The sequence below is a fragment of the Hibiscus syriacus genome, unplaced genomic scaffold (assembly GCF_006381635.1).
Source record: "Hibiscus syriacus cultivar Baekdansim isolate YM2019G1 unplaced genomic scaffold, ASM638163v2 tig00110893_pilon, whole genome shotgun sequence".
Classification (NCBI taxonomy): domain Eukaryota; kingdom Viridiplantae; phylum Streptophyta; class Magnoliopsida; order Malvales; family Malvaceae; genus Hibiscus; species Hibiscus syriacus.
The window spans coordinates 1,967,985-1,995,410 of record NW_024062901.1 but is presented as its reverse complement, the minus strand read 5'-3'; the positions used below and the strand labels follow the sequence as shown (position 1 = coordinate 1,995,410).

At 33.2% G+C, this 27,426-nt stretch overlaps 5 protein-coding genes and 1 pseudogene across 6 annotated transcripts; 2 read left to right on the top strand and 4 right to left on the bottom strand.

The window, feature by feature from the left end:
* Positions 1-93: 93 nt before the first annotated feature.
* On the bottom strand, positions 94-22,070 carry LOC120145440 (probable BOI-related E3 ubiquitin-protein ligase 3). Its single transcript, XM_039159263.1, has 5 exons — positions 22,060-22,070; positions 21,164-21,496; positions 20,523-21,079; positions 13,665-13,669; positions 94-105 (listed from the first exon to the last, which is right to left on the bottom strand). Exons 2-3 carry the CDS (start codon positions 21,425-21,427, stop codon positions 20,528-20,530), a joined length of 816 nt encoding a protein of 271 aa, XP_039015194.1. The 5' UTR covers positions 21,428-21,496; positions 22,060-22,070; the 3' UTR covers positions 94-105; positions 13,665-13,669; positions 20,523-20,527.
* Positions 6,216-7,065, top strand: LOC120145442. The gene is made up of 2 exons (XM_039159267.1): positions 6,216-6,478; positions 6,550-7,065. Exons 1-2 carry the CDS (start codon positions 6,257-6,259, stop codon positions 6,859-6,861), a joined length of 534 nt encoding a protein of 177 aa, XP_039015198.1. The 5' UTR covers positions 6,216-6,256; the 3' UTR covers positions 6,862-7,065.
* Positions 7,046-8,377, bottom strand: LOC120145443 (SKP1-like protein 1A). Its single transcript, XM_039159268.1, has 2 exons — positions 8,028-8,377; positions 7,046-7,423 (listed from the first exon to the last, which is right to left on the bottom strand). Exons 1-2 carry the CDS (start codon positions 8,322-8,324, stop codon positions 7,250-7,252), a joined length of 471 nt encoding a protein of 156 aa, XP_039015199.1. The 5' UTR covers positions 8,325-8,377; the 3' UTR covers positions 7,046-7,249.
* Positions 9,574-11,903, bottom strand: LOC120145444 (annotated as a pseudogene).
* Positions 14,602-16,477, top strand: LOC120145374. Its single transcript, XM_039159225.1, has 2 exons — positions 14,602-14,638; positions 15,502-16,477. The coding sequence occupies exons 1-2, from the start codon at positions 14,602-14,604 to the stop codon at positions 16,338-16,340; spliced, it is 876 nt and encodes a 291-aa protein (XP_039015156.1). The 3' UTR covers positions 16,341-16,477.
* Positions 16,919-19,510, bottom strand: LOC120145441 (probable CDP-diacylglycerol--inositol 3-phosphatidyltransferase 2). 2 transcript variants are annotated; one of them, XM_039159265.1, is made up of 11 exons: positions 19,362-19,510; positions 19,091-19,188; positions 18,872-18,956; positions 18,741-18,790; positions 18,502-18,541; positions 18,315-18,359; positions 18,164-18,229; positions 17,948-18,062; positions 17,802-17,858; positions 17,607-17,705; positions 16,919-17,143 (listed from the first exon to the last, which is right to left on the bottom strand). In XM_039159265.1, the coding sequence occupies exons 2-11, from the start codon at positions 19,161-19,163 to the stop codon at positions 17,084-17,086; spliced, it is 690 nt and encodes a 229-aa protein (XP_039015196.1). In that variant the 5' UTR covers positions 19,164-19,188; positions 19,362-19,510; the 3' UTR covers positions 16,919-17,083. The 2 variants fall into 2 exon arrangements, with proteins under 2 accessions (XP_039015196.1, XP_039015197.1); XM_039159266.1 differs by lacking the exon at positions 19,362-19,510 and adding an exon at positions 19,268-19,351.
* Positions 22,071-27,426: the final 5,356 nt, after the last annotated feature.

Genomic DNA, 27,426 nt, shown 5'->3' with positions numbered 1-27,426 from the left:
GGTGGTTGCATTGTTTTGAACACAATATAAAAATAAACCTTTCCGAGATTATCTTTGCTGAGATTGTTGAAACCGTTAACCTAGTGCCAAATAAGAAACTCTGTTCTTCACTAGTTTACGGTTGTATCCTTAGTAATCTCTTTTCTAAAGCCGAGCTTCGATTTGGTCTAGATGCCTCCTTTCCTCTTAAGAAACAAATCAATCTTCTTTCTTTAACAAGTGCGGGATGGGTCAAAAATAAAGAAACCGGTGAATGGGTTCGATCTTCTGCAACTACTCCGGGAGCTAGTTCTTCACAAGCTCCACTCGAAGCTGACGAAGATCCAGAGTTTGAACAATTAATGAGGGATATCGATGAAGCCGAAGATGAGCCTGAGCAACCCGAGGAGCACGGACAACAATCGACTCAAATGCCTCCATATTTTCAATCCTTTATGGAGACATTTGATTTCCGATGTGCGACCATGGATTCGTGCTTTACTTCTATAGAGTCCTATTTATCCACAATGGGAGCTCAACAATTAGAGATTCTCCGAGAGATGCGAACAAACAACGCTTCAATGAATGAACGTATTGATGCACTCTCACACAAGATGGCCGCTATGCGAGCTCGTTTTCCTCTTCCCGATCCTCCTACGGATGTTTGATTCTATATTTTGCTTTGAACTCCAAACTTATTGTTTTAACATTTTGAATTGTTTGGATTTATGGATGGTGTGAACTTATATGTTTGGTGTAATTTATTCATTATTGCATCATTTACATCATTATTAGCAATATGACCAATTTTGCCATATCACATTGTTTATGAATATTGATTATGGAACTAATGGCTAACGTTTCTCTTGATTGTGATCTTAGCAGCTTATGCATACATATACCTAATCAATTGGCTAAATGATTTTCACGTTTCTTTGAATCTTTTTGATTTAACAAAAAGGGGGAGAAGTGTGTGTTTTTAAAAATGATAAATGGGAGAAGTGTTAAAGTAAGGGGGAGTAATTTCAAAACTTGATTTCAAAATCTTAAAATTACTAAAATGTTTTGTTATATCAAAAAGGGGGAGATTGTTGAAAACATTTTGATATTTCGATATAACAAATTAAGTTAAATGAATTTTAAGATTTTCCAAATGATTTTCTAAGTATATTCGATATAATTATTCGAATATCAAAACATTACTCCAAATATTTCAAAAATCATTTTTAATCCTTACTTAAGTGTAAAATTAAGTTTTAATCTTAAATCAATTTCAAAATAATCTTTCAAAGTATTTTGAACCATTTCAAAGCCAAAAATTCCAGATTGCTCAGAGGGAACCGATTCCCCACAAGGGGGTACCGATTCCCCCTGAACGGTTTGGCTCCGAGATTTCCAGAATGCTCGGAGGGAACCGATTCCCCCATAGGGGGTACCGATTCCCCCCTGATCAACGGTCAAAATATTTGAATTTTACACTTAGGGAACCGATTCCCTATGAGGGGGAACCGATTCCCCCATGCTCCAAGCTGTTTTATTAATTGTTTTCACACTAAAACGGCTATATGATCTTCACTAATCATCCCCAACGTTCATAAGTGATTCAAGGTGTATTTAAACAAGTTCTGAAGCCCTTGATCAACAAGAAATCATAGAGAAACAAGAGAGAAAGCATCAAACACCAAGTTTGTGCAAATCAAGTCAATTTTCCTTTCAATATTCATTTTGCTTTCAAGAACACCATTTGTGCTCATTTGTAATTATCTTTGAGTGTTCTTTTCTTGTTCTAGAATTATGCAAACATCTTACCTTGTGAGGTTTTCCTTGTAAGTTTGCAAATTTGTAATCTTCTCTTTGGGAATGAGTGTTCTCAAGAATTGGGGTATATTCTTGAGGGTGTTGTAAGGTTATCTCTTTGGCCTCAAAAGAAAGAACAAATTAGTAAATTTGTTGGAAAATCCTTAGTGTGGATAGCTAAGGTAGTGGACGTAGACTTTAATTGAGAAAGTTGAACCACTTTAAATCGCTGTGCAATTACTTTCAATTTTCTGCAAAAGCTTCCACCAAATTTTTAATTGTCAATTCACCCCCTCTTGGCCAAATCCGTCAATCGATTAACTCAACATAATGTTTTCCGCAGTAAAATAAATATGAACACTTATATATATATATATATATATATATATATATATATATATATATATATATATATATATATATATATATATATATATATATATGTATCGATACCTTCTGATAACCAAAGTTTATTAGTTATTAAATTTATCAAATTTATCAAATTTATCAATATGATAGGTAGTGCTTTATCAAATTTATTAAACTTACAACATTATGAGTTTATCAATATGATAGATAGTGCTTTATCAAATTTATTAATTATCTTATTAAATTTTCTATCACTCTATTTTTTAATCGTATATTAATCTTTTTTTTTTAGACAACTCCCAACACTTTTTATTTCCCGAATTTTCACTTTACTGTTGCTGCTTTCGTGGGGATGTGACGATTTTTAATACGATTTATTCGGTACTTCACTTTTTTTTTTTTTGCAGGTCACGTAAATGTCCTAATCTCAATCCCGTTTGCCGCAATTCCTTCGGCGGTAAATGCTGTTTTTCCCCTTATTTTCTCTCTGGTTCTCCGGAAAATAAATGGAAATCGAACTGTATTTTATGGGGTAGATGATGCCAAGACTCAGCCATTTTCCTTTTGATGACTTGCGTTGACGACAAACTTCCTGATTCTTGCCACTGTCATCACAGCCGTCATTGTCCAACCTTTTCTGTTCACCAACACGTAAGTTTCAAAATTTGGTTAAAATAAGTTTATTATTTAAAAATATAGTACTAATTTTTAAATCATTGCTGATAAATACTAGACATATTAAATTTATATAGTTTTATTTGAAAATTTTAATTTAATTATTAAATTTTGTTCATTATCCACTTTTAAAAATTAAAAAATTTAAATTCTGACTATGATTGATTTAAATATTTTAAACAATTAAATTTATAAAATATATATTTAAAAAATTATTTGATTTAAAGTTTTTAATATATGCTTTTTATTTTTTAATAATAAAATTTAAATTATAATGAGTTAAAATTAAAAAAACTTTGACCAAAAATCCAATATAGAATAAATTTAATAAGACAAAAGGATTATTAAATATTGCCACACTCATACAAAATATAAACTTATGAATAAAGATGGATAGAGGGGGCGACTACTAACACAATTTTCCCTTTAAAAATTATTTTTATTTATCGTATATTTTTATTGATTTTCACTTCTAAAAATTTTATAAATTCATCATCTAAAATTTTAAAATTTTAATAAAAACTTGTATGATCATTCATCTATGCCTACGAAGAAAATAATACAAATATAATAAACATACATGATAGCAAATGAATTTTGACGAAAAATAATAACAATACCAATTAATATTTCAACATCTGATTCGAGTCCTTCACGAAGCTCATATTTTTTTTCTGTTGTTAAATGAAAAATATATCTATTATTCTCAAGACAATACCGAAAATTCGAATCCACGAAGACTTTATGAAGAAAAAAAAGATCATGAAGACTTTAATATTTAATAAAAAGAATAAAATAAAATAAAGATGTCGTGAAATTGACAGAGAATCAGACCTTGTTTCATATGCCGTTTGTTTTACATACATCGCAGTGTCGAAAAGGAATCTAGTGGGATTATCAATTAATAAGAGACCAAAATGGGATTTTAATTACCAAAGCCAATTATTACATCTAAAATGCATTTTTTTAATGCGATTTGTCGCTTAGAGCCGAACGAATTATACGAACAATTTATTAATAAAAATAAATAGGTAAATAATTATAAACGTGTATCTATCTGGAATGCCCTCATCCCCTCAAATAATAATTTAATTCTGGAAAATGATGGTCCCTTAATCATTGATCGAAGACTAAGTAGGCAAGAGGGACAAGAATGATGGCAACAGTTGTCTTGCCAAACCCTAATACTAAATAATACAAAGCTTATCTGATCCATTATGAAGTGATTAGTCTTAATTTAATTTTATAAGTGGAATCGATCATTCTAACTTAGTTTTTTAGATTCATGAGATGGATATTTAAATGGGATCCAACTTAAAAAAAACAATTAATTGGAGCATTCAAATGATAATCGAAAGCTTTTAAAAGGTGATATTCAAATTATTGGCCCAAAAGAGAGAAGAATTGTGTTCTCTATACATTTCGGCCTTTTGGGTGAAAAGAAGGAAGGAACTGATACCTGATGGAGTTGGACTTGTACATAATTAATGGAAAAGCCCGTTGGTTTATGCAGAACCATTCCGATATAAGCCCATATTATTCGACCCTATCTTCTCTTTAATAAAAAAGCATAAATCAAATGTTTGGTCACCAAAATTTTACAACTTCTTTTAATTCAATCCATAATTATTTTAGTCCATATTAGCCCCGAAACTTGGAAAATTTTCTCAAATTAGTCCCCAAACTTGGATTTTTATTTCTTCTAATGACCTAACACTTTGAAATACTATCATGTCATCACATTAATATATATATATATATACCAAGTGTCACAGACATAACGTCTCGATCCTGTTGTTATGCCGTGCGGCACTTGAATGGGACAACTCCCAGACAAGTCAGCCTTTCCCATCATAGATCCATGCCTCGAATTAACTCGTCATCAAGCCAAGTCGCAATGGCTAACAATCATCCCTCAGATCGCTAGACGATCCAACAGTATCCTGTCCGAACAAACAAGCCACACATTAGTCTCTCGCCACAATATAATTCCAAAGCCACAAGTACTCTAGGAGGGGAGATCCCACGGGGCATAGCGAATGCTAGTTGACAACCCCTCTCCTCAACCAAGAGCGCGATATGGGGCCCACTGGCCCCAAACCGTTCCTAGGTATCATCCTAGAGAGACACCGTACCATCCACTTGGTCCCGATGCCCGCACACCTAGGTTCCTCATGAACCTAGAAGAAGGTCGCTTACACATAGGTAGCTCCACATGCTAGCTCACGGGATATATATATATATATATATATATATATATATATATATTAAAATTTTTAAGTCATGATACAAATTAAAGCATTGCATCTTCCGAAGGATTAAAATTCCCGTATAAAGATTAAATTGAAAAGAATTACAGAATTCTAGACTGATTTGAATAAAAATTCAGTATCAAGTTAAGAAAAATTGTCTAGGGACTAAGATTAAAAGAATGTTACAGGTGTTATAATTTCGAGACAAATATACTTTTATAATAAAAGCAATTTATCGTGATTGCACTTGTCATAATTTCCCATGAATATATATTACACTATCTAAAACTAATAAATTTTACAGTATAATCCATAAATAAATATATTTTAACTCATAATAAAATAACCTCTTTGTACCCTAATCTCAAATCCTATACTCTAAAATCCCAAACCCAAAAATCATACCTCAATCCCTAAACCCTAAATCTTAACCCTAAAAAAATTATTTTACCGTGAGTAAAAAAAAGATTTATTTATGGGTTATAAATTTTAATTGAATCTAAAATATTTATTTATTTAAATTTAATGACTATAAATTAGTGTAAAAATTATTAGTTTTATATAGCTTAAGTGAATCCTAACCCCCTCTCGCTCTATATGTGTTTTTTTCAATAAAAAAAGTAAAAAAATAACTTGATGAAATATAAATTTCTATAACTCAAAAACAATTTATCAACTATATAATTATGCTTTAAAAATAATTTTATTTCAAAAAGTTCTTTTGACATTATTTATTAAAATACTTTCAAACCAAAAAAATAGAAATCTTTTTAAAAGTAAAATTTTATTTAATAATATTCAAGAGAATAATCCATTAACCATAAACAGTACCAATTACTACCATATTAACAATGCAATCCGAGAGAACATAAGCAAAGTAAAATAACCCCCAATAAAAAACGCCCACGATTCACGTTAGCAGTGCGTCGAATATATGTGATGCTAAACCAATCTTAAATGTGGATTTTGTGGAGTAAAATTTTAAAATTAATTGATTTACTATTTAAGGGATACCGTAACTTTCAAGCTAGGGGTAGGTTTTTTCTTTTTATTCGCTTACCTTTATTTGTTTTGTTCGAAATTCCCTTGCCTTTATTCACCTATATACATATATGTAACGAGAAACGCTGTGTCATATGATTCTCAGTGTTTGCTCATCGTTGAAGCTAAGAGAGCGATATCTGATGGATGCAGATAAGAGAACTTGTTTTTGGCTCGATCGAACCTTGTTGATGTTTATGCTTTACTGTGCCGTCCAGGGCAACAAACAACACTTCGTTGCCACGCTTGCTGCATTGATATTGCATGATTTCCTACTTTTCATGCTCAACCTCCTCCTCCATGATGTTTATGCTTTACTCTCAACTCACTTAAACAACTTCAAATCAACAACTTTCAATCAAAGCGTAAGTGCCTTTGCCCCCCCCCCCCAAACACTTTTATACTGCTCTTATTTATGTTTGATGAATTCTTGCAGGGTATCGATAACCACGTGAGAGAAAAAGGGGCACTCGAATTATGCGCAAAAGTGAAGGAAGATAAAAGAGATGGCGAAGGAGAGGGAAAGAAAGTTGCAGCATGTGAGAATTGCAGGGGGGTGCAAGAGGAAGAAGCAGTGAAAGCCAAAGGGAAATACAAGGATAAATACAAGAAGAAGTTGCTGCAAAGGGAGGAGAGATTTGAGAAAGTTAAAAGCTCGTTGAAAGATAAATACAACGAGGACCGAGACAAGTGGGAAGAAGAGAGAAAGCTGCTTAACAAAAAGTATCAAGAGATGCGCTGGACATAAAACCAAACAAATAAGAGAAGAAGAAAAATACCCTTTAATTATTCAATGTTAATCAGTTAGTTACAATTCTACAATGTGATGATTATGATTATTATAATGTATGTATGCATGTGTGCAATTATATAGAAAATTGTATGCATGTATGCATTGCATATATTACACAACACAAGAACCAAGAGGCAAATTATGAAATTCTAATTATATTCTGATAATAGATGGTGGAGATGTTCAAATTAAATCTTCTAACAACTAGAAGAGGATGATGCATAGAACACACTAACCCAGATAAAGCCGGCTCTCATTGTTCCCCAACTTGAAAACCTACTTATAAAACCCGAAAAAATAAGAAACTATGGTCATATCAACATTTAATTTAAAAGCTTCCCTATCATTCAAATGCCCATTGATTCTCCCTCCTAACCTCCTCCTCCTCCTCCGGAGTGAAATCATTCTTGATGTTGAACGTCTTGCGAATCTCCTCAGGTGTCTTCCCCTTAATCATGTCAGCCACAGTTTGGCAGGTCAAGTCTAATAAGCTTTTGATATTCAGATAGTTCGCAGCCTGCAAATCCCAATATCAAAATATTAGAAGGTTTAGTGCACTAATCAAAAGTTGACCACAACAACATAAGCAATTACCTACAGATTTAATAGTTGAATCAACATTATCAAGATCAATAAGTCATTGTTACAGCAACGTGAACCTTTTGGTACAATGAACAAAAATTACATTGCAAATAGCTACTAGCGTGCAGGGATGAACTGAAGGGGTGCTGGGAGTACTGATGCACTCCTGGAAATTTGAAATTCCCACATAATTTAGGTATTTCTAGTATAATTTCCTAAATTCGCACTCTGATATAAAATCATGCTTCCGCCTCTGCTTTGAAACTTAATTCCATATGATACTCAACCTTCTTTTAGAACTTATATTACATAACTCCAAACAAATTTTGAAGCTTTTAAACAAATTGTTTCACTCAATAAGTATACTAGTGTTCCCTAATTGAACGTAGGTAAATCATGGTTTCGGCCTACAGAGGAATAAACAGATAAGCATACGATTTCAATTAAACCCAACAGCCCTAAATTAACAGCGTTGTGAATTTCAAATACATAATTAGGGCATCAACAAGAACAAGAGAGTCAAATGAGGGGGAACTAACCAAGATGAGGTCAAAGAGGGTATTTTGGTCAACTTTGACAAAATCAGCATCCCAAGCCTTGATTTCATCCTCGGGGTTCTTTTCCTTGTCGGCGGCGGCATCGACGTGCTTCTTGCAGTACTCAAGGACCTTAGATAAAATCTTGCTGGTGACGTTCGGTAGGGGAATCTCGTTGTCGGCGCAGTCGTCCTCGATCATGTGCTTGATCGTCTGCGACTCGACCGCCACGGCTTCCTCCACCTCGAAAGTCTCGCCGTCGGAGCTCCTCAACATTATCTTCTTCGAAGTCGACGCCATTATTTCCTCCAAAAGATTCAATCACTTGCGATGATAGAAGCCCTTTCGGATTAAAAAGAGAGAAGGATCACAAAATTCAGAGTCAGCAGGAAAAAGCTAAATATTATAATAATTGTTTAATAGATGAAAATTATTTTTAAGAAAATATTTTTTTTCTCTGTTTGATAATTATAATTGATTTTATGGAAAATATTTTTTATTGTTTAATAGTTTTAATTAATTTTTTTAATGTAATTTATTTTTTTAGTTCTTTTGTATTTTATGTAAATTATTTTCTATAAAATTAATATTTTAATATACATATAATATGATTTTAATAATGTTACATTTTTAATATTATATTAATATACACTCAGATATATTATAATAATATATGATATTATTTTTAAATAAATTATTAATATTTATTTATTATTTTTATAATATAATTAAATTATTACTAATGAGTAATATTAATTTATATTTAATATTAATATTAATATAATAATTTAGTATTATGTTAATAAAATACTAATCATTAAAATTAAGGGTGTTCAAATGGTTAATTTAACCACCTATCGGATTGAATTACTATTAACCAAATAAACCAAAATTTTTCTTTAACCGTTAATCAAATCAATTTTTTTGAAAATATTAACCGAATCGAACTCTATTCCTTTTATGTAAATCATTTTCTATAAAATTAATTATAATATATCAAACAATTGAAAATGATTTACATAATATCATCAAAACATCGTAAAATAGTTTCTAAAAATTATTTCCCAAAAAATGTAATTCATTTTATTTAAAATAATTTATTTTACGTGAAACATTTTTCATGTAATTTATTTTACGTAAAACAGTTTTCAAATAATCTAATTCATGTAAATTATTTCCAAAAACTCTGATTTAAACGGGGGTATTTATAAAAGGGTGCAAGTACGAACGCTATCGTTTTGGATATCTAATTCAGAAGAGGTTTTCGATGTTTTTGTTCGTTTTGTATATTATCTACAACATATATATAAGCTTAAAATCATTTTTTAATAAATCATAATAAATTAATAATATTATTATAGTTTTTGTTATAGATCATAATTCATTAAACTTTTAAAATAATTATTATTTTTAAAAAATGAAATAAATAAATAAATCTTTAGATGCACTATAAAATTTATATTAAAAAGTAACGATGATAGAGGAAGCGTGGGAATGCTTAGAACAGCAGCTATCGCAGATGAAAACCACAGTAACAGGTTCCAACTTAAATAACGTGAGAATCAAGTTATTACCAAGACGTTTAGAGCAGCTAATGTTGCCATCCCCTCACGAGTCCACTGCATAAGCACGACGAAAAAAACATTACAATCCGATAGGTGACACCAACCCGATGCGTGAATCCTAGCAAACATTACCTTGAAGCAGAAGCAATGTGTGGTACGACGAGAGCATTCTTCATCTCAGCGAGCCCAGGTTTCATGAAAGGTTCATCCTAACACAACACCATTAATGAATAATTATGTACTAATCTGAGGGTGGTTATCATGTGGTCGATTGATTAGAGATTCAAAAGTTTGTAAACTCACCAGAAAGACATCAAGACCGACTCGGAACATTGGATTTTGTTTCAGATGCTCAAAAAGAGCTACTTCATCTACCACTGCCCCCTTGCTACAGTTAACAAGGATTGCTTTCCTGCAAAATTATAGTCCAATTCATATTTCCTTGAGCAAGACATATTTTCAAAGTTAAATGTTAATGAAAAAGAGAAGTTCTTAATCACCTTCTTCATTAATTGTTGCTAAGCTATCTTTGTTAACCAAATGATAGGTTGTTATATCCAAGATCGGGTGAAGACTTATCTAGAAAAAGAACCAGTAGCAATCCCTCTTAACTGGCAGCATAATTCAAACTTGCACTTCGAAACAACATTAAGTATTCTAAGCAAACAAAATCCTACCACATCTGCCTCCTGGAGCACCTCATCCATAGTCGATGATACTCTTTTCCAGTAAACGGGTTGCTCTCCATTGCTTTGCAAGAACTCACCATAAGCTGCATTAAGGAAACAAATCAGCATCACACAAAAAAAAAGTACTGAAAACTCGGCAACCCACGCAAAATGTTCCAAGACATACCCGTGACAAACTTCTCTAGCCGTGTTGCTTGGTAAAGATCATAGTAAATCAAGTTCATTTTTGAACCCTTCAACCTGTTAAAAGATGGGCGGAAAAAAATGGCTCCCATCAATGCAGCAAAGTTGGATCAAAAGTAAAATATGCCTTGGAAACTGCTTTCCCTTGCACTCTTATGTGGTATGTTGCAGATCTTAGGAGGTGAGATTTCGTCAAAGACTCACTAATCCGAACATCATTTCTATTTATATTCAAGGCTACAAAGATATGTGTCCTCCTAGAATGTCGAATAAATTATCTAATTCCAACCTATGTACATGAAATTCGGTGCATAATTTAGTAAGAGATTACCATCATTATGGCGTATGCAGATCCAATACGACCAGCTCCAATTACACCGTCTGTCCTTTAAGCAAGTTTCCCACAAACCTGCATGAGACATAATTGGAATTAGACAAGCATGATGTAAATGACATACGATTTTATCGTCTATGCATAGACATGATATATATATATATAAGGCATAGTTCGTGGATATACAGATGAGGGAGCCATCCATCATATAAGCCTGCCCTCATGAACTCATCTGCTTCAACGATTCTTCTAGCAGCTGCTAAACAAAGAGAAGCTGCTAGCTCCACCGTTTTTTCTGTGAGTACCCCCTACACCAAATTAGAGTATTAGCACAACATTTCTACCCCAAAAATACTGAAACAAATTTGAAAGCATTTTCCATAAGGAAAAAAGCTTCCATTTCCGTTATGAACAAGATAGGTATGTACTAGTAACTACTTATGCTGCAAGTTTATTTATTGTTTTAGCATTACAGTGAGCTGTCTATGACATATAATCCAACACATGGGGCTTAGCACTCATCAATGAGACGGAAACTTAAAGCTGTTTGCAACTGTGGGAAAGTGAATTTACAGGAGTATTGCCAACAGCAACACCATACTTGTTGGCAGCATTAACATCAACATTGTTGTAACCAACAGCCATGTTGCTGAAAGCTTTGCCTCCTGCTCTGCTTAAGGCGCGAATAAAGTGTCCCCCCAGTCTTCAGTTAACTGTAAACACAAATTCCCAACTTTAAAAAAAACAAAAAGAAAAACACTTGCAACTAAAACCAAAGTCCTGTGAAGAATTCACCTGTCCTATCACCCCATCGCACTTATCGCCAATCAAAGCAATGATATCGTCTACAGACAGAATTGTTTTCTTCTCGGTACATATCTGAAAATAAAATCAACAGGATTATATCAAGAAGAAGAAGAAAGATTTCAGTTGGCAAAACAAACGAAAACAGAGGATTTAGAGAAGTGAAATGCATAATTACTTCGACACGGCAATCTTGCTCGACCAAGAGGTTGATCCATCTAGTTCCAGGCATGGGTATTGTGCTGAAACTCTGTATTTTCCATTTGGGTTCCACACTTCAATCGAAACTGGCTTCGCCATTGAAACTAGTCACTTTAAAAAAAACTGAGTGAGCTGGAAATTGAGTTTTTCAAATTTCAGTTTAATCTGTTTCTTGCCTTTTATAGCGATGGTTGGGTGTGTTGAGGGACACATAATTAAAATGGTCTGCAACGGAATCATTGGTGAAATGAAGAGGTTTGTTGAGTATAACCGTTGATGTTTTGTAATAACATGTGGAACAAGATAAGGTTGTTGGTTTGTGGAACATGTGATTTTGATCCTTTCGGATACAGGGATGGACAGGTTGAGGGCTGCGGTGAGGGTTGGGATGATGCTTTTGGTTTTGTGGTATAAGTTCATTGCTGACATGTCTTTTGCATATGGGTGACACGTAAGATAAGCATCTATCCATTTTACCAAATGACGGAAATAGCCTTTGATTAAGTGGACAAACTAGAGATGACCGATTGATAATTTGATACAGAAAATTAGAGAAAAGTTTTAATGGGTAAAAGAATATAGTGTTTGGTGAATTATTTCGTGATTTATAATATAATATTTATCTATGGTTGTTTATTAAATTAATTTAGTATTAAAAATTTATATGCATTTAATAAATAAATAAACACAATATGGGTGTGTTCAATTTGTTTATATTAATAGATAAACTTGTTTTCATGATTTTCTTTTTGTTTTATTTTTATAAACAATTAAATTGTGAATTTTGGAGTCAAATTGTGAAGCCTAAGGAACTTAAGGTCTAGTGGTATAATTTCAACGTGTTTGAACATATAAACGAACATATTCGTAAATGCTAAATGAAATACGAACGTTAAATAAACATATTCGTGAATGCTAAATGAACTGAACAAGAATATATTCAAAAATAAACAAACGACCATAATATTAATAGCTTAAATGAACATGAACCGAACATAAACACTTTCACTAATAAGCAAAGAACATAAATAAAATCTTATTGATTAAATTTAAACACGACACCATATAGATACAGCTGCTTAAACTTAAAATCTTTAGGAAGAATAATATTCTCTTTGACCACGTAGATGAGTTAAGATACATTTTAATATTAAATTCAAGCTGACGAATAAATTACTTTATTTAGTGACATAATGAGAAAAATATTTTAGAGATATTGAGTAATTATTTTATAAAAAATATATTAAAACAAATAAGATTATACAAAATTATACGTAATTGAATACACTTTTAATAAAACTATATTGTATTACATGAAAATAAAATCTTACTTTAAATCTACAATTTATTTACAACTTTCAACGATTTTGTTAACATTATTAGCATGGATTAAGATTTGATATCAATAAGATTGATTAAGATAACATTTATTTACTATAATGTTGATATTTTCTGCTTTGAGTTATCGATTTGGATTTGAATACACAATTTGCATTTGTAAATAGCTTTTCCATTTCGCTCTATTCTTATTTGTAATTTATCGGTAGCCTTTCAGTAGTTTTATCTAATTTTATGGTTCTTTTGTCAATGCGATCAAATATGTTCGTATCTATCTTTTGTTCAAATTTTTTAGTTAAATTTTTAACATTTTCCTTGTATGATCATTGTGTAATCTTAAATTATGTTAATAATTATAAAAATATCATAATTATATGATTTATTTACGTTTATGATCGTAAATATTTATTGTGATTTTAGATATTTAATCTTTTTAAGACTAACATTTTGTATAAGAAAACTACTAGCAATTATCGGTGACTTAATGTCAAGAACAATAGTGAATATAAGTTGAAATAAAAACAACTCCTAAAACAAATTTTTCTTTTTTTTTTCCTTCTAATTTTTTTTATAACTATTAACAATAAGAAATAAAAATATTCTTCATTCAAAATCAATAAACCTTTTTAGAAAATGCTAGCAATTGGTTTTTCTTCTTTCTCAAAAGCTTTTTATTGTCATTATTATAATTATTTGCAATAGTAATAATAATCAAGAATTTATTTTAAGTTTTTGTACCAAAAAATTATTTAAAGTTTTAAACTAGTTAATATCGCATCGATGAACGAATATTACTAATATGTATTTATATTATTACCAAGTTTTTGTCTCTAACGTGTTGTTGACGAACGAAATTCTCATGATGTGAAAGATAGTCGAGAACGTTCGTCGCATCCAAACGTAATCAACCTCCATGACGTTTATGAAGATCAAACAGACGTTCATTTAGTACTGAAGCTTTGCTTTGTCGGTGACTTATTCGATCGGGTCATCGTGGAAATGAGGTACTCATAGGCTGACACAGTGATGGTGGTGTGGCAAATCACGCAGGCCGCAGGGGTTAACGGTGATTCATATGGATCTAGAATAAGAAAATTGCTTGTTCTTGAGCAAAAACAAAAATTTGACATTGAAAATCGTGGAATGGATTTTGTATTGAGTTTAGTGGATGAATTCATGGATCCAATTATCGGGTTTTTTCATCCATTGATTATGTTTTGACGGAGGCGCTTTCCCAAGGGAAAATCACCACGAAGAGTGATATCTGGTTATTGTGTATCTCAATCTTTGGAAATTGAATTTTATTTTGTATAACTGAGATTACACAACTTCATTTTATCTCTAGATGTCTACCCTCTCGTTTTTCTCTGAACTTGTGGTGCTATTATTTATTATTGAAATTTGAAAATCATTCATTATACTTAAAATGCAACATGAGTCCTTGAAAGAAGGCAAATGGAGTAATGGAGCAGAGATGCATAAAGAAGAAGCAGGGAGAAGGTGAACAACGATGAGGTTGGGAAGAAAATCCATTAAAAATGGATAAATTGAAATTTTATCTCTAAACTAATTTGAATTTACAAAAAGACACATAATCAGTATTTTGTCTAAAGTGCATGGGTTAAAATAAAAATTAAATCATTTTACTAATTGGTCGCGTCATCAACAATCTAATGACATTCAATGTCCAAGTGACCAAAACTTAATAAAACGATAACGTAAGTGACCAAAACTTATTTTTTTTAAAATTTAGTGAGCAAAGTGTACAAATATGAAAGGAAAGTGACCAGAACTTATTCCACATATTATCTATGTGGAAATGATGTAATTTTAATTTTATATATTTACTGTGACACGTCAGCAAACCGTTAAAGACTTAATGACCATTAACCTTCAGTGACAATATCTTAATTAAAACGAAACTAAAGTGACCAAATCTTATGTTTTTTGAGTTCAGTGAGGAAAAATTTATAAAACTCAAACGAAAGTGACTATTTTTTGTAGTTTACCCTTAAAACAATTTCATATGCATTCATATAATATACTTGAGTGGATCCAATCGATTGTCTCTGGCTTTTTTCAACCTAATTTTCTTTTAATATATTTGGGTCATCTTTTTTATTTTTGATTTTTATTTAATTGACGGCGGCATTAATCTTAATGTTGGTTGTTGACCGTCAGTGACTATTAGTTCTCTTATTTTTTATATTGTGTATTTTATTTTTATTTTTGAGTCTTTCTACTGAAAATCCCTGTCAAAGCTGGCATCCCATGGACGTGGGATACTTCTGTTATGCACTTGTCACATTTAGCATAGGATTTTCAGTTTATTAGGTATTAAGTTCTCTGTGAAAACTTTTCAGGCAATCACAGCTGGGACGTTTATAGCACTCTCTGCCATTATCATGCTCTTGATCCAACCAATTTTTACTCCAGCAGCTTTTGCAACCTTTCAAACTGGAGCTACAGCCGGTGGAACTGCAGCTGCTGCAGTGGGGGGGGGGGTGTAATACGTGCTAAATTACTAAGTAGTGCGGTTTCTGGTTTCTTTGCTGGTTGCTTACACACCCTATCAGGGCCGGACCACCTTGCTGCTTCGGCTCCACTATCTATTGGTCGGACTCGAATGGAAAGCGCCGTTGTTGGAGCTCTATGGGGTTGTGGCCATGATGCTGGTCAGGTTATTTTTGGTTTGCCATTTCTACTTCTAAAGGATCGCCTCCACATTGAAATTATCCAGACTTGGGGTACAAGGGTGGTGGGCTTTACATTGCTTGTTATTGGGGCTATGGGTATAAAAGAAGCTTCAGAAGTTCCTACTTGTGTAGCCTTAGAAAATGGTGAGTGTGATGTTAGCGTTTATGAGACACCTGAAAACCCGGTAATTTGGAAAAAGAAGATTGGTTTTGCTACTTTTTCCACAGGGATTGTTCATGGATTGCAGCCAGATGCACTGATGATGGTTTTGCCAGCACTGGCTTTACTGTCTCGCCTGGATGGTGCTGCATTCCTATTCATGTTCTTGCTTGGAACTGTGGTAGCAACGGGAAGCTATACAGTGTTTATAGGCTCTTGCAGTCAAGCATTAAAGGGTAGGGTTCCCAGAATTACTGAAAAACTTACATGGGCTTCTTCTATTGTAGCCATCGCTCTTGGAGTAGCCATCATCGTAAGCCAATTTTTCGGATTTAGTCTCTATTGATCTACCTGACACTCCATCAAGATATTCATCCCAGCTTCTTTAGCACTTTGTGAAGATGTTAGAAAGCATTTTCGGATTTATTTTCAGCAATATTTTATCTGAGAGCATCTTTGCACCAATTACCTTTTGTTGTTTCCTTGTGGAACAGTTCCAAAAATTCTTCCATTACTATAGTCAAAATCTTGTGTTTGTTAAGCCATAAGTAATATATTCCTTGAATTTATTGATGCTAGTTTACATCATAACAGTGGCTATGCTAGCAACATGGAAAAAAAACCACTTACGTCCCCTTGTCACGAGATACAATGAGCACCATATTGTGCTCTAAACTTTGCTTAGACTATTTCTGGATAAATGCACCCACTTTGCTCGAGTGATGCCAAAAATATTCGAAGCAAAGTGAGCACCATATTGTGCTCTAAACTTTGCTTAGACTATTTCTGGCAATTAAGCTTTTAACAGTACCTTGTCAATTGAGATTGGGCAAAACACTTACCATTCATATTCATATTTGATCACGGCTAAATTTAAAATTAAATCACTTGGACTTCAGTTTCAAGAAATCTGAATCTACATCTCAAGTCTCAACCCATAAGAAACAGAAAAAGTCAAGGATGCCTTCTCACCCTGAACAAATATTTATTTGGAATGCGAGTCATCAGTGTCAACATCTATACATTAATGTCACGGATATATGCACTCGATGCTAGAAACAAAACTCTGCTCTTGGAAACTCAAATTGGTTATGGCTTCTGCTTTTTTTCAGTGTCGTAAAGCACACATGCGTCTGCTGCTGTCTTCATCTGAAACCACCAAATAAACTCTACTAAGATGCAGATCATACAACAGTTTAATTGGTGTGATGCTCGAGCAAAATCAATAAACCCCTCAAGAATTTCATTGGTTAATTTGGAATTAACTAATATAAGGTGAGAAATTTTCTTTTTAAATCAGAACCAGTGATGTTTCTATTGGAAACCAACATGTGTTTTATCTTCTTTTTTTATAGGAAAACTTGTGTTTTATCTTAACTAGGAGGTTCAGCTCAAGATCAAACGTAAAAGTACAGGTCAAAACGCAAGCATCTTTTTTCATGTCACGTTGAATACTAAGTATTCATACATCCATATAAAGTCTAGCATCAATTTGATTCCCGTCTTATATACCAAGTTAGACCATCTGAAGAACCATTACAACAATTTGACTGGAAGTGCAGAATTAAATTGATGCAAGTCCGATTAAGTTATAAAGCATATGTGGCTCTACCTGAATAATATTGATGACCTGCTTGATTGAACATCCAAATAAGCTTATACCAACAAGAATAGAAAGAGGTGACCTCTCTTTCAAGGTAGTCACTACAACCTGAAATGAAAAAACATGAAGCAGTTAGAAATCAAAACACAAAGGGATTCGCTCTTCAAATGGGAAAGGAAACATTACACAAGAATCCAGACTCACATCCATCAAATCTTCAGTATGGTTCTTCGAAATAAGAAATAAGGCTATGTAAAGAACCTGTAAAACTCAAGATTTCTTGCTCAATACACAAGTAACAAAAACATGGCAATGCAAATAGATGGAATGAATTATAAATTTATAATTACCTCGCAAGCCACACAACAATAACCCATAAACATCCTGTTTCCATAGTAGAGCTTGAAAAGCCAATTGGAGCTGTCTTTCACATCTTTATGACTAGCCTTACCCACTAGAAATGAACTGCAATATAATATATAAATATGAAGAGTTAACAAGGAAAGACATACCCGAGTTTTATAAAATTACGGAATGAAATATGTGTTTCAAGGAAAAGGAGCTACCTGTACATCTGCAGCCAGTGGCTAGCAATATCTAGGGCTAGCAAAGACAAGAAAACCAAGCTAGGCCTGCATAGAACCGTGACAGATATGGCGGGATGCAATTATATCAATTTGGCAATATAAACACAAATGAATGGAATGGAAAACTTACCTATACACTTGAGAAAGTATAACCAGTAGACAAGCGGTGCTAATCCTGAATTACATAATCGAGAAGAATCACTATGTAAACAACTACGTAATTCAAAGTTTCTACCGGCACTTACTGAAAAAAATTACTAAATATGTGCTGAGGTATCCCAGAAGCTCAATGTCTATCACAGATGGAGATAGTGTACCTATCTGTTACCATGTCCAGAACAGCTCCAAATGTCGAAGCTGAGAAAAAAAAATCATATTTTGTATCTCAGAGATGCTGTTTCAACGGTGCATACCTTCCTTTTAACATCCCACAAAGAATGATAATTTAAGTAACTAAATTCCTCTCTGTGCTATATTTTATCCTAAATTTAGAATGTGCCATCTTTACATTATTGCTTGGACTACTTTCACAAGTTTTAAAGATCAAAAACCATACCTTGGTTGAATTTGCGAGCACACCAACCATCCACAGCATCACAAACAAAGCTGCAATCCCAAATTTGATCATATTCAAGTCTATCATTTCTCAAAAGCAGACAAAGCGTACAATGTTGATGCAATTCTCACCTTAGAAAATAGAGAGCAGAAAAAAGTCTTTTGCTGGAAAAGCATATAGCAAAAGCATAGCAATTCAAGAGAATTCTTATATAACCTACAATCAAAAATGATTTTTTTTTATAAAATTAAAAACCCAAAGAACCCAAGATGGAATTTTTTCATACTTAACCACAAAAAAACTTTTAAACTCAAACACCATTAAGAATTCAAAAGTGAAGAAGAACTAACCAATAATATTGGGAATGTAAAGATAAACCGAGAGCTGGCTTGGTTTAGGCTTAGGTTTAGACTTGTTGGCCATTAAAATTTATCTATAAGAATAAAACCTGCAAGAAAAACAATGGATTAAAATAAATTGAGAGTAACAATTAGCCTAAATAAGGAGAAATTGGATCTGGGTACGACCTGGAAGAGCAAATAGTTGAAGTTTTTTGGGTGAAGTGCGGATTTTTATGGAGAGAAAAACAAATACGAATCTGAGAAATGTGAAAGCCCTTACCTTCTCAGCCAAAGCTTCTACGAATATATTTATTTTTCACAGCCTTTGAACCGATTCCTTGCTTAAAGATTTAGTCTTTGTTTAATCTTAATTGGGAAAACAATAATCTTTAAACTTGCTCGTGGAATAATTTGATAACCGTCTGGTAATCTTTGGAGTTAATAAAATACAGTTCTTCGAGCTCTTTCATATGTGGCTCACTTGGGAAAAGATTATTCTCTACACAAACAATCCTTCATTTATTCTTTGATTATTTAATTATAGCTATTTTTATTAGATGATAAGAGAATCCAGCAAATATAGAAATTAATTGTAGTAAAGTTCGCCTACAATTTTATACCAATCCCAAATGGCGTACACCCTGTAAATCAAGGGTAAATATACATTTTGATACTTGAATTTAGTTTTAATGTTCAATTTCATACCTAAACCTTTCTTTGGTCTAATTAAATGTTTGAATTAGATTTTTAGTGTTCAAATTAAAAGCTAAATTTGATTTCTTGGCTTAAATTTGTATCTGAACTCTATTTGGCTTAAATTAAAAGTTGAGTGCTAGTTAAAAATATTTGAAATAGATTATTATGTTAAACTTATACCCAAACTATAAAAATGATATAATATTATATTAATAATTTTAAAATTAAGAAATAAATCATTCTATAAAATATGATATATTGTATTAAACAAAATGATTATAATCCATACTTAATTTTGAACATTTTACGAAAATAAATATATATAAATTCAAAACTTATGAAACTTAGATATTAAAAATTACATAATTTATTTATAGTTTTGCAAGAACTGAAAACAATAAATTTTCTCACCAGTCACAGCCAAACCCAGAAATAATAGCCCAAAAAAATATCAAAGGATCAGTCAGTGACTCATAATGAGTAATATATCATTGCAACCAGTCCACCACTACCTAGTCAATAATTTCAAGATCTGATCCCTGTAAATGTCTGTTCAATTCATTTTTCTGTTTCTTCTTGTTTAATTACAGTGTCTAATATGCCAGTACCACCTAAAAAGCGCAACCAAACAAAAAAAACTAATCAACTTCCACATGGCTTACTTGCCTTCATCCATCATCGTCGTCAAGATCAGATCTCCCCCTTACTGTCTTTTTTCTTGTTTTGTATTTTTACGGGTAATTTTTTTTCCTAGGAAACCAATGCCTCTATGCTACCTTTCTTAGCTGTTTTACAAACGGGGCAAGAATCAAGAAAAACCGCGCAATCTTTGCACGAACAGAGGTGCCTGCACGGGAGGAACAGCACGCACGAACCTCGACGGTAGCAGCATTTGCAAACCATTGTTCTTTCTTCTTCGTCGAGTTCTTTTCTTTGATCGACTGGGAAAACACTGTTGTTGTTGTTGTTGTTGTTGTTTTCCTCCTGTACGCATTCGCAGCAAGATTCTGCATCGTCAACGCTGTTGTTGAGCCGACAAGAGGCTTGCTCCCGTAGCCGTTCGAGCCGGTTGTTCAAAGAGAGAACCATGGCTTCATTCTCCTGCGCCACTCTCTGCCACGCTTGACCCTCCATCTCGAGTCTTCCCAACAGATTCTGCAGCTCCATTGCTTTGTTATTCGCCTTTGCAATCTCTTGGTCTTTTTGGTTGAGTAAAACACACGCCCTCGATTCCATCTTCTTCGCCATTAAAGCCAACTGCTGCTTTCTCTGCTCTTGCACCAACAATCTCAGCCTCTCATTCTACAATCAAAAGAAAGAAAATTAACAACCCAATTGAAAAGAAATCCCAAGATCGAATTTCCCCCCTTCTTTTTTGTTGCTAACCTGTGATTTGATGAACTGATGAACCTCGGCTTGAGAAACCATGTTTTGGCTAAACACCATGGATTCAAGATTCTGGTTTCTCTGCTCCTGGTTTTGTAGATACTGAAACTGCTGCTGCTGTTGTTTCAGTTGCTGCAAGTGCGATAACTGGTGAACACTTAAACCGAAACCGGCACCGACACCGCGACCATTATCGATCAAATCGAAAGAACCGCACAATGGAAAGCCGACGTTATCAGAATACAACTGCGCTTGTACAGCCATGTTCCCCTTCTTCAACCACCAAACAAAAACAAAACAACACCCCAAAAGAAACAATCTCTCTTTTTAATCCTCAAATCGAAATCCGGAATGGGTTTTTGCAGTTCGGATCAAAGAAACTCTAAAGGACACAAGAAAACAAAAAGACGGTGAAGGGTGTTGGTGTGTATTTATAAGAGAGAGGGAAGGGTGAGCTCACATAATGGGTTTTGATTTTAGTTTATAATTAAATGAAAAAGCAAGGATGGAGCGCATAGGATACTATGATAACGATCGTATACGAATGCAGATGCCACGTAATCGACGTAGGTTTTATGACTACGCCTATTGTATCAATAATTCAAATGTCAAATTTGGAATTAGATTAAATGGTATTTAATAATAATCCAATCATTTGAAGGTAACCGAAAGTCTTATTTAGCTTTGCCGCCACCGGGGTAGATCAATGAACCACAAATTTATAATTATTTATCAATAATTCTTGAAATATTCTATTTAAATAATATGATATTTGAGTTGTTAAAAATACATGTTCTAAATTTGATCAAACTCATATTAGTACGATAAAGTTTCGGATACTTGAATTTCTCGGTTTGTTGTTTTTTTGAAATACTCGTGATCTAAGTATGCAAAACTTCTTTTAACAGTCGTACTGACGTTTGTTTGATGAAATTCAAGACTTTTTTGACAACTCAAAATTAACAACTTTGTAATAAAATTTACGAATCTTGCATTGTTTAAATATTAATTTTTGGCGTGTTTAAATGCAACTTCTTTAACATGTATTCATTGACGACCGAAGGCAAGTTCATACATATACGTTGTTATCGTTCGATTTTTCATATGTTTAATCATTTCTCTCTCATTTTTGTTTTGATCCTTAAATACGAAACTCTTGTCGAACGAGTGTTATTATTAATTTTTCGAGGATGATATTTAAGTAAGAAAGGCAATGTCATGGAATGTTTTTAGAAATATTTCTAGCCCGTTAAAGTCAACAAAAACGAAGGGTTTACATTCATGCACCCCATCGATATTATTGTTGAAGTTAACAACTACATTACTGGTTCGTGTAACAATTCTTAACTTGGTAGTTTCATGTCGAATTTCAATATCTTGTCCTATTTTTATAATATGACATTCTATTTCTCGTCAATGAGTTTGTGCTTATCGGCTCAATTGAATCAACACATCACATCACGTAACACAAGTGGTAAAATATTTTACATGTTTATATTAGGTTTAGAGGAGTGATTTGAAATAGGGAGAAGCTGAAACTGACATAAATGGCAGAAGATAAGTTGTTCCTGGAAATGTAGAAAGAAAAACGGACTGATTAGCATCGAGAATCTACAACTTTTTATGCCCCAACATCATCTGTCACTCCGAACTCACAGTCACAAACCCAAAAAATTCACGAAAAAACTGTCCAATGTCAGCAAGATTCTAAAGAAAACATCGGTTAAGCAAACGCATTTCCCAAGACCAAATGCAAGTACCGTCACATAATATTGAAAGCGTTATTTCCGTTCCTCATTCGTAAAGGAAGCAGGGAAGAAACATGGTGGTCATGTGAACACTGCGAAGGGATTCTTCAAGATCAAAGCTTTAAACCAAAAGTTCTTAGCTTTGCTAACTTCACTTCATTGACCACAACACACAATCCAAACCCCTATTCTCGTATGTTGTGACAAGTGTTTTTCACTTGTGTATCTCAAGATCACAATTACCCTGCTTTTTCCTAGTTTTCCCATCTTGTCTTTTTTTTTTCAACTTGATAATGATTTGTGTCGGGAACACTGTCAATGCTTAATTAGTGGGTCGTAACAATCGGTGATTAATGCACTAACTAATTCTTTAGAGAAAAGAGGTTTAGGGTTCACATTTCATTTGGACACGTTAAAAAAGAAAAAGAAAAATATATAGTTTAAGACCCTTCTTTTTTAGATGAAGCTGCCTGAGTTTTGGTTAAAAATGCAATGTATGGATGGAGCTTTCGTTTCTTGGAAGGTGGGGTTGTGGTTTTCTACGTGCCTTACTACACGCATGCATTGACTCAATCCCCCTTTTATTAAGGTATTCATTGATTAATTTTCCATTTGTCTATCTAACACATGAGTTGGTGAATGATTAAGAGAGTTGCTTTTGTCTAATTATGGTTTAGCCCCTCTATCGTTATAATAACATTATTAGGTACACATTAGAATAACACTTTTAGTTAATGTCTGTTAAATTAATCACGTATATTTTCTTAAAATATTTATTGAATAGTCTGAGCTGATTAGAAAATAACATTTATTTATAATCTTTTACAATCATTGTCGATGTACGTACTATGCAAATGTAATTATTCGTTGTGACTTCTCGGTTTAAAATCAATATTCGACTTTTTTTCTTAAAGAATATCATTGTTTATTTCAATTTTCAAAAATCCCAATCTCAAGTTCAAAATCAATTCAATATTCGAACAAACACAAATTTGAACATTTACACCAAAACCCATTGAAGAAATTGACAATTCAAAGCCAAATGTTCAATATTCGACTTTCGCTCTCATGAAATTTTGGGAAACAAATAAATGAATAAAAACAAAAATTTGGGTTTTTTTTCTAGTAAGAGATGATATTAACGACTCCTAAGAGATTGTTCATATGACACAAGTGTCACACCCTTAGAACCTTCAAGCCCAAATTGTCGCAATATCAGAGTTAAGGTCTGACGGGTCGTGCGGCCTTAGACGTTTCTCGACACTTCTGGGTCTTATCTACGACTAAGTAAGCCTTACCCAAGCCTAGTGAGCACGCAAACTCACAAAGGTCAGAACCAAGCCCTCAAGGCTTCTAGGATGCGGAAGCTTTAACACCAACGTGGTTACTCCAAGCCACCAAGGTTGAACTATGGTGTGGAAGTGCAAACACAAGCGTGGTTACTCCTAGCCACCAAGAGAGGCAACAAGCACCAAGAGAATAAAGAACAGAGAACAAAAGAACTAGAGTAAATGCCTCAGAGCTTTATTACTCTCCAAAGAGAATGAATGGAAAGAGATGTTTGGATGGATTATTCAAATGAGGAGGAGAGACTCTCTATTTATAGTTAAGCTCCTTCTCAATCAATGGCCTGATCGATTTACATCAACGGCTAAGATCTGCCCAATTAATACAAGATCCCCCAAATTAAGGGATTGTATCTACAAGATCTTCTCTTAACTAAGGAAACTCAATCTCGTCCTACCTAATTACATCAATTAGTATGATTATTTCCTTTGATGAGAGTTCACACTGGATATGGTAAGAATCCTCCACAATCTCTATTGATTTTTTATCTCTTGCCATAATTACCGAGCTCCTGTGATCATCTTCGGATATAATGCCACTTTCCTTTTCTGCACGACCAATGTGAATGGGCTCCACAACATTCTCCAAGTGATGGGCCAAGTCTGGTGGTCTTGGCAAGCCCACACTCTGCATAAAACCTCTTTAGCAGACACTTGCACCAATGTCCCAGACCTAAGTATCACGGCCTGTGATATTCTCCCCCCACAGAACTTAGCGACACCCTCGTCGCTCCACTCGATGATCCTAGGCAACATCACCTCGGACACTTCTCAATGCCTTGGCTTGTCACGGTCTTCCCATACGAACTGCTTGCCTTGGCTTCTGTCGCATGGCACTTCATGATCCTTCGCGCCATACTTCACATCAACTTGGTTGCCTTTCAACGCCTCCACTTGCTCACGTCCCCCCATAAAGACTCGGTCTCTCCATAAAGGTTGTGCTTACTTCGGCTCTTGCCGCCAAGTGATTAAATAAGATAACATGCCCACAAATACATATCTGTCGTAGGAACCCTTTCCTACAAGTCCTGGTCCTGCGGCAAAGTCTTGGATCCCATCCAAACTTTGTTTCCTCCGCGCTAAAGGTTAAGTCTTACTCGACCTACGCTCACTAAAGACAACAAATCAAACTCAAATGAACACTAGAATCGTGTACAATCATTGTTTATAATCTTTTATAATCATTGTCAATGTACGTACAATGCAAATGTAATTATTCGTCGTGACTTCTGGGATTAAAATCAATATTCGACTTTTTTTCTTAAAGAATATCATTGTTTATTTCAATTTTCAAAAACCCCAATCTCAAGTTCAAAATCAATTCAATATCCGACCAAACACAAATTTGAACATTTACACCAAAACCCATTGAAGAAATTGACAATTCAAAGCCAAATGTTCAATATTCAACTGTCGCTATCATGAAATTTTGGGAAACAAATAAATGAATAAAAACAAAAAATTGGGTTTTTTTTTTCTAGTAAGAGATGATATTAATGACTCCTAAGAGATTGTTCATATGACTCAAGCATGATCCTTGCCTCAACTGAAAGTGTGAAGGTACCTTTTTATCAAGACACACATCATTTTGAATAGTATGAATATTAAGACATCTGAATTTAGTCAGCTTTAAATGTTTTAACTTTATCTCTGCTTTTGTTAATGCAAAATCCATCTCTACGAATTTAATTAAGGTTATGTTTAGAAATTTTAGATTTAAACATGACATCTGTAAAGATACTTGAACCTTTATTATAAAATAATTGAAAATCTCTTAAATAAATGTTACTTTGTAATCACTCTAAACTAATAAAGAATAAATGTATTTTTTATTATTGAGATTTAAATTATCTTCCTTAGACTCACATAATTACATTAAATATATGTAGAAATATGCGTGTATATATAGGGTAAATCACATTAACAGATTATTTAACTATGGATTTATAAATAAACTGTTCATTTAAAAAAAATTAAACATGTTCATCGATTAAAATATTGTTACAAACAAGTCATTTGTGACTACCATTAGAAGGAAATAGTAATATGACTTGGTAAAATAAAAAATTTATTCTTCAAAATTTATATAATCTATTAATTTGCTCCTAATTCGAAACAATCTAATAAATTTAATCTTTGATATTTAAAAAATTATCATTTTAGTCTTTGTTGTTCTCTTAGATTGCATGTCATTTCCCCATAAATGCTATATTAATTTATTGATATAATGACAATTTAACAGTAATTTGTTTTTACTTTATGTTAGAATGAACTTATCCAACTATTGTTTTGATGTGATGGGCTCCTTTGGTTTGATAGTATTGTAAAAAAGACTAAATTTAAATAATTTTTTAAATGTGAATGATTAAATTTATTGAATTGTTTTGAATTCGGAAAAAATGATAGAATGTATAAGTTTTAGGGACTAAAAATATTATTATACCACACCACATTAGACATTAATTTAAAATTTAAAGATAGGTCGATATGTTTGTAACAATATTTTAATTGAATGTCATGTTTGTAACTTTTAAAAGAACAGTGACATGCTTGAAACTAAAACAACAATTACATGACCATGGGGTGTAGTTTACCCATAAATGTGTATATATCTGGGTATGGTCTCCACAGCAAAACCTGCTGTATTTGGGGCTTTCCTTGTTTGTGTTTGTGTTTGTGCAGCAAGCACACATGCATGCATGCATGCTTCCAGCAATTAACCATTAACTATGTATATATATATATGTGTATATATAACACAAAAAACAAGCCACTGTTACACGTGGAACTCTATGGAATTGCACTGGAAACCTATATTTGTTTAAATATATCTGCAATTATCCATGTTACAGGCTACATGACATATATATATATATATATAATAAATGCAAAGACGGGATCCACTATGTATGCATTTGCAAAATGGGAAGGCATTATTGGGTACTCCATCCACTAGAGAGGAACATTAACAAATAAGTTGAAAGTTTGAGTCTTGGACGCAAAAAAAAGAATATTGCTGTAAAAAAGAGGTCGCAGTTAATGAGCATCTAGTTTATTTCAACCCATTTTTCTGGGTTATTGTGGTGGGGGTGGCCATCCCATGAAGGCAATAAATAAATTAGTGGTGGTGTCATAATAACCAAAAATAAAAGAAAATGGGCTTCCTTTT

What these genes read in the sequence shown, in the direction of transcription:
- LOC120145443 (XM_039159268.1), bottom strand. Translation starts at nt 8,324, where the DNA reads ATGGCGTCGACTTCGAAGAAGATAATGTTGAGGAGCTCCGACGGCGAG. An exon ending in CCCTCTTTGACCTCATCTTG is followed by an intron (nt 7,424 to 8,027) that starts GTTAGTTCCCCC and finishes TGGGATTTGCAG; the next exon opens with GCTGCGAACTATCTGAATAT.
- LOC120145441 (XM_039159265.1), bottom strand. Translation starts at nt 19,163, where the DNA reads ATGGCCAACAAGTCTAAACCTAAGCCTAAACCAAGCCAGCTCTCGGTT. An exon ending in CTGGACATGGTAACAGATAG is followed by an intron (nt 18,360 to 18,501) that starts GTACACTATCTC and finishes TATGTAATTCAG; the next exon opens with GATTAGCACCGCTTGTCTAC. An exon ending in ATACTGAAGATTTGATGGAT is followed by an intron (nt 17,706 to 17,801) that starts GTGAGTCTGGAT and finishes TTTTCATTTCAG; the next exon opens with GTTGTAGTGACTACCTTGAA.
- LOC120145442 (XM_039159267.1), top strand. Translation starts at nt 6,257, where the DNA reads ATGGATGCAGATAAGAGAACTTGTTTTTGGCTCGATCGAACCTTGTTG. An exon ending in CAACAACTTTCAATCAAAGC is followed by an intron (nt 6,479 to 6,549) that starts GTAAGTGCCTTT and finishes GAATTCTTGCAG; the next exon opens with GGTATCGATAACCACGTGAG.
- LOC120145374 (XM_039159225.1), top strand. Translation starts at nt 14,602, where the DNA reads ATGGAGCAGAGATGCATAAAGAAGAAGCAGGGAGAAG. An exon ending in AAAGAAGAAGCAGGGAGAAG is followed by an intron (nt 14,639 to 15,501) that starts GTGAACAACGAT and finishes AAAACTTTTCAG; the next exon opens with GCAATCACAGCTGGGACGTT.
- LOC120145440 (XM_039159263.1), bottom strand. Translation starts at nt 21,427, where the DNA reads ATGGCTGTACAAGCGCAGTTGTATTCTGATAACGTCGGCTTTCCATTG. An exon ending in ATCAGTTCATCAAATCACAG is followed by an intron (nt 21,080 to 21,163) that starts GTTAGCAACAAA and finishes TTTTGATTGTAG; the next exon opens with AATGAGAGGCTGAGATTGTT.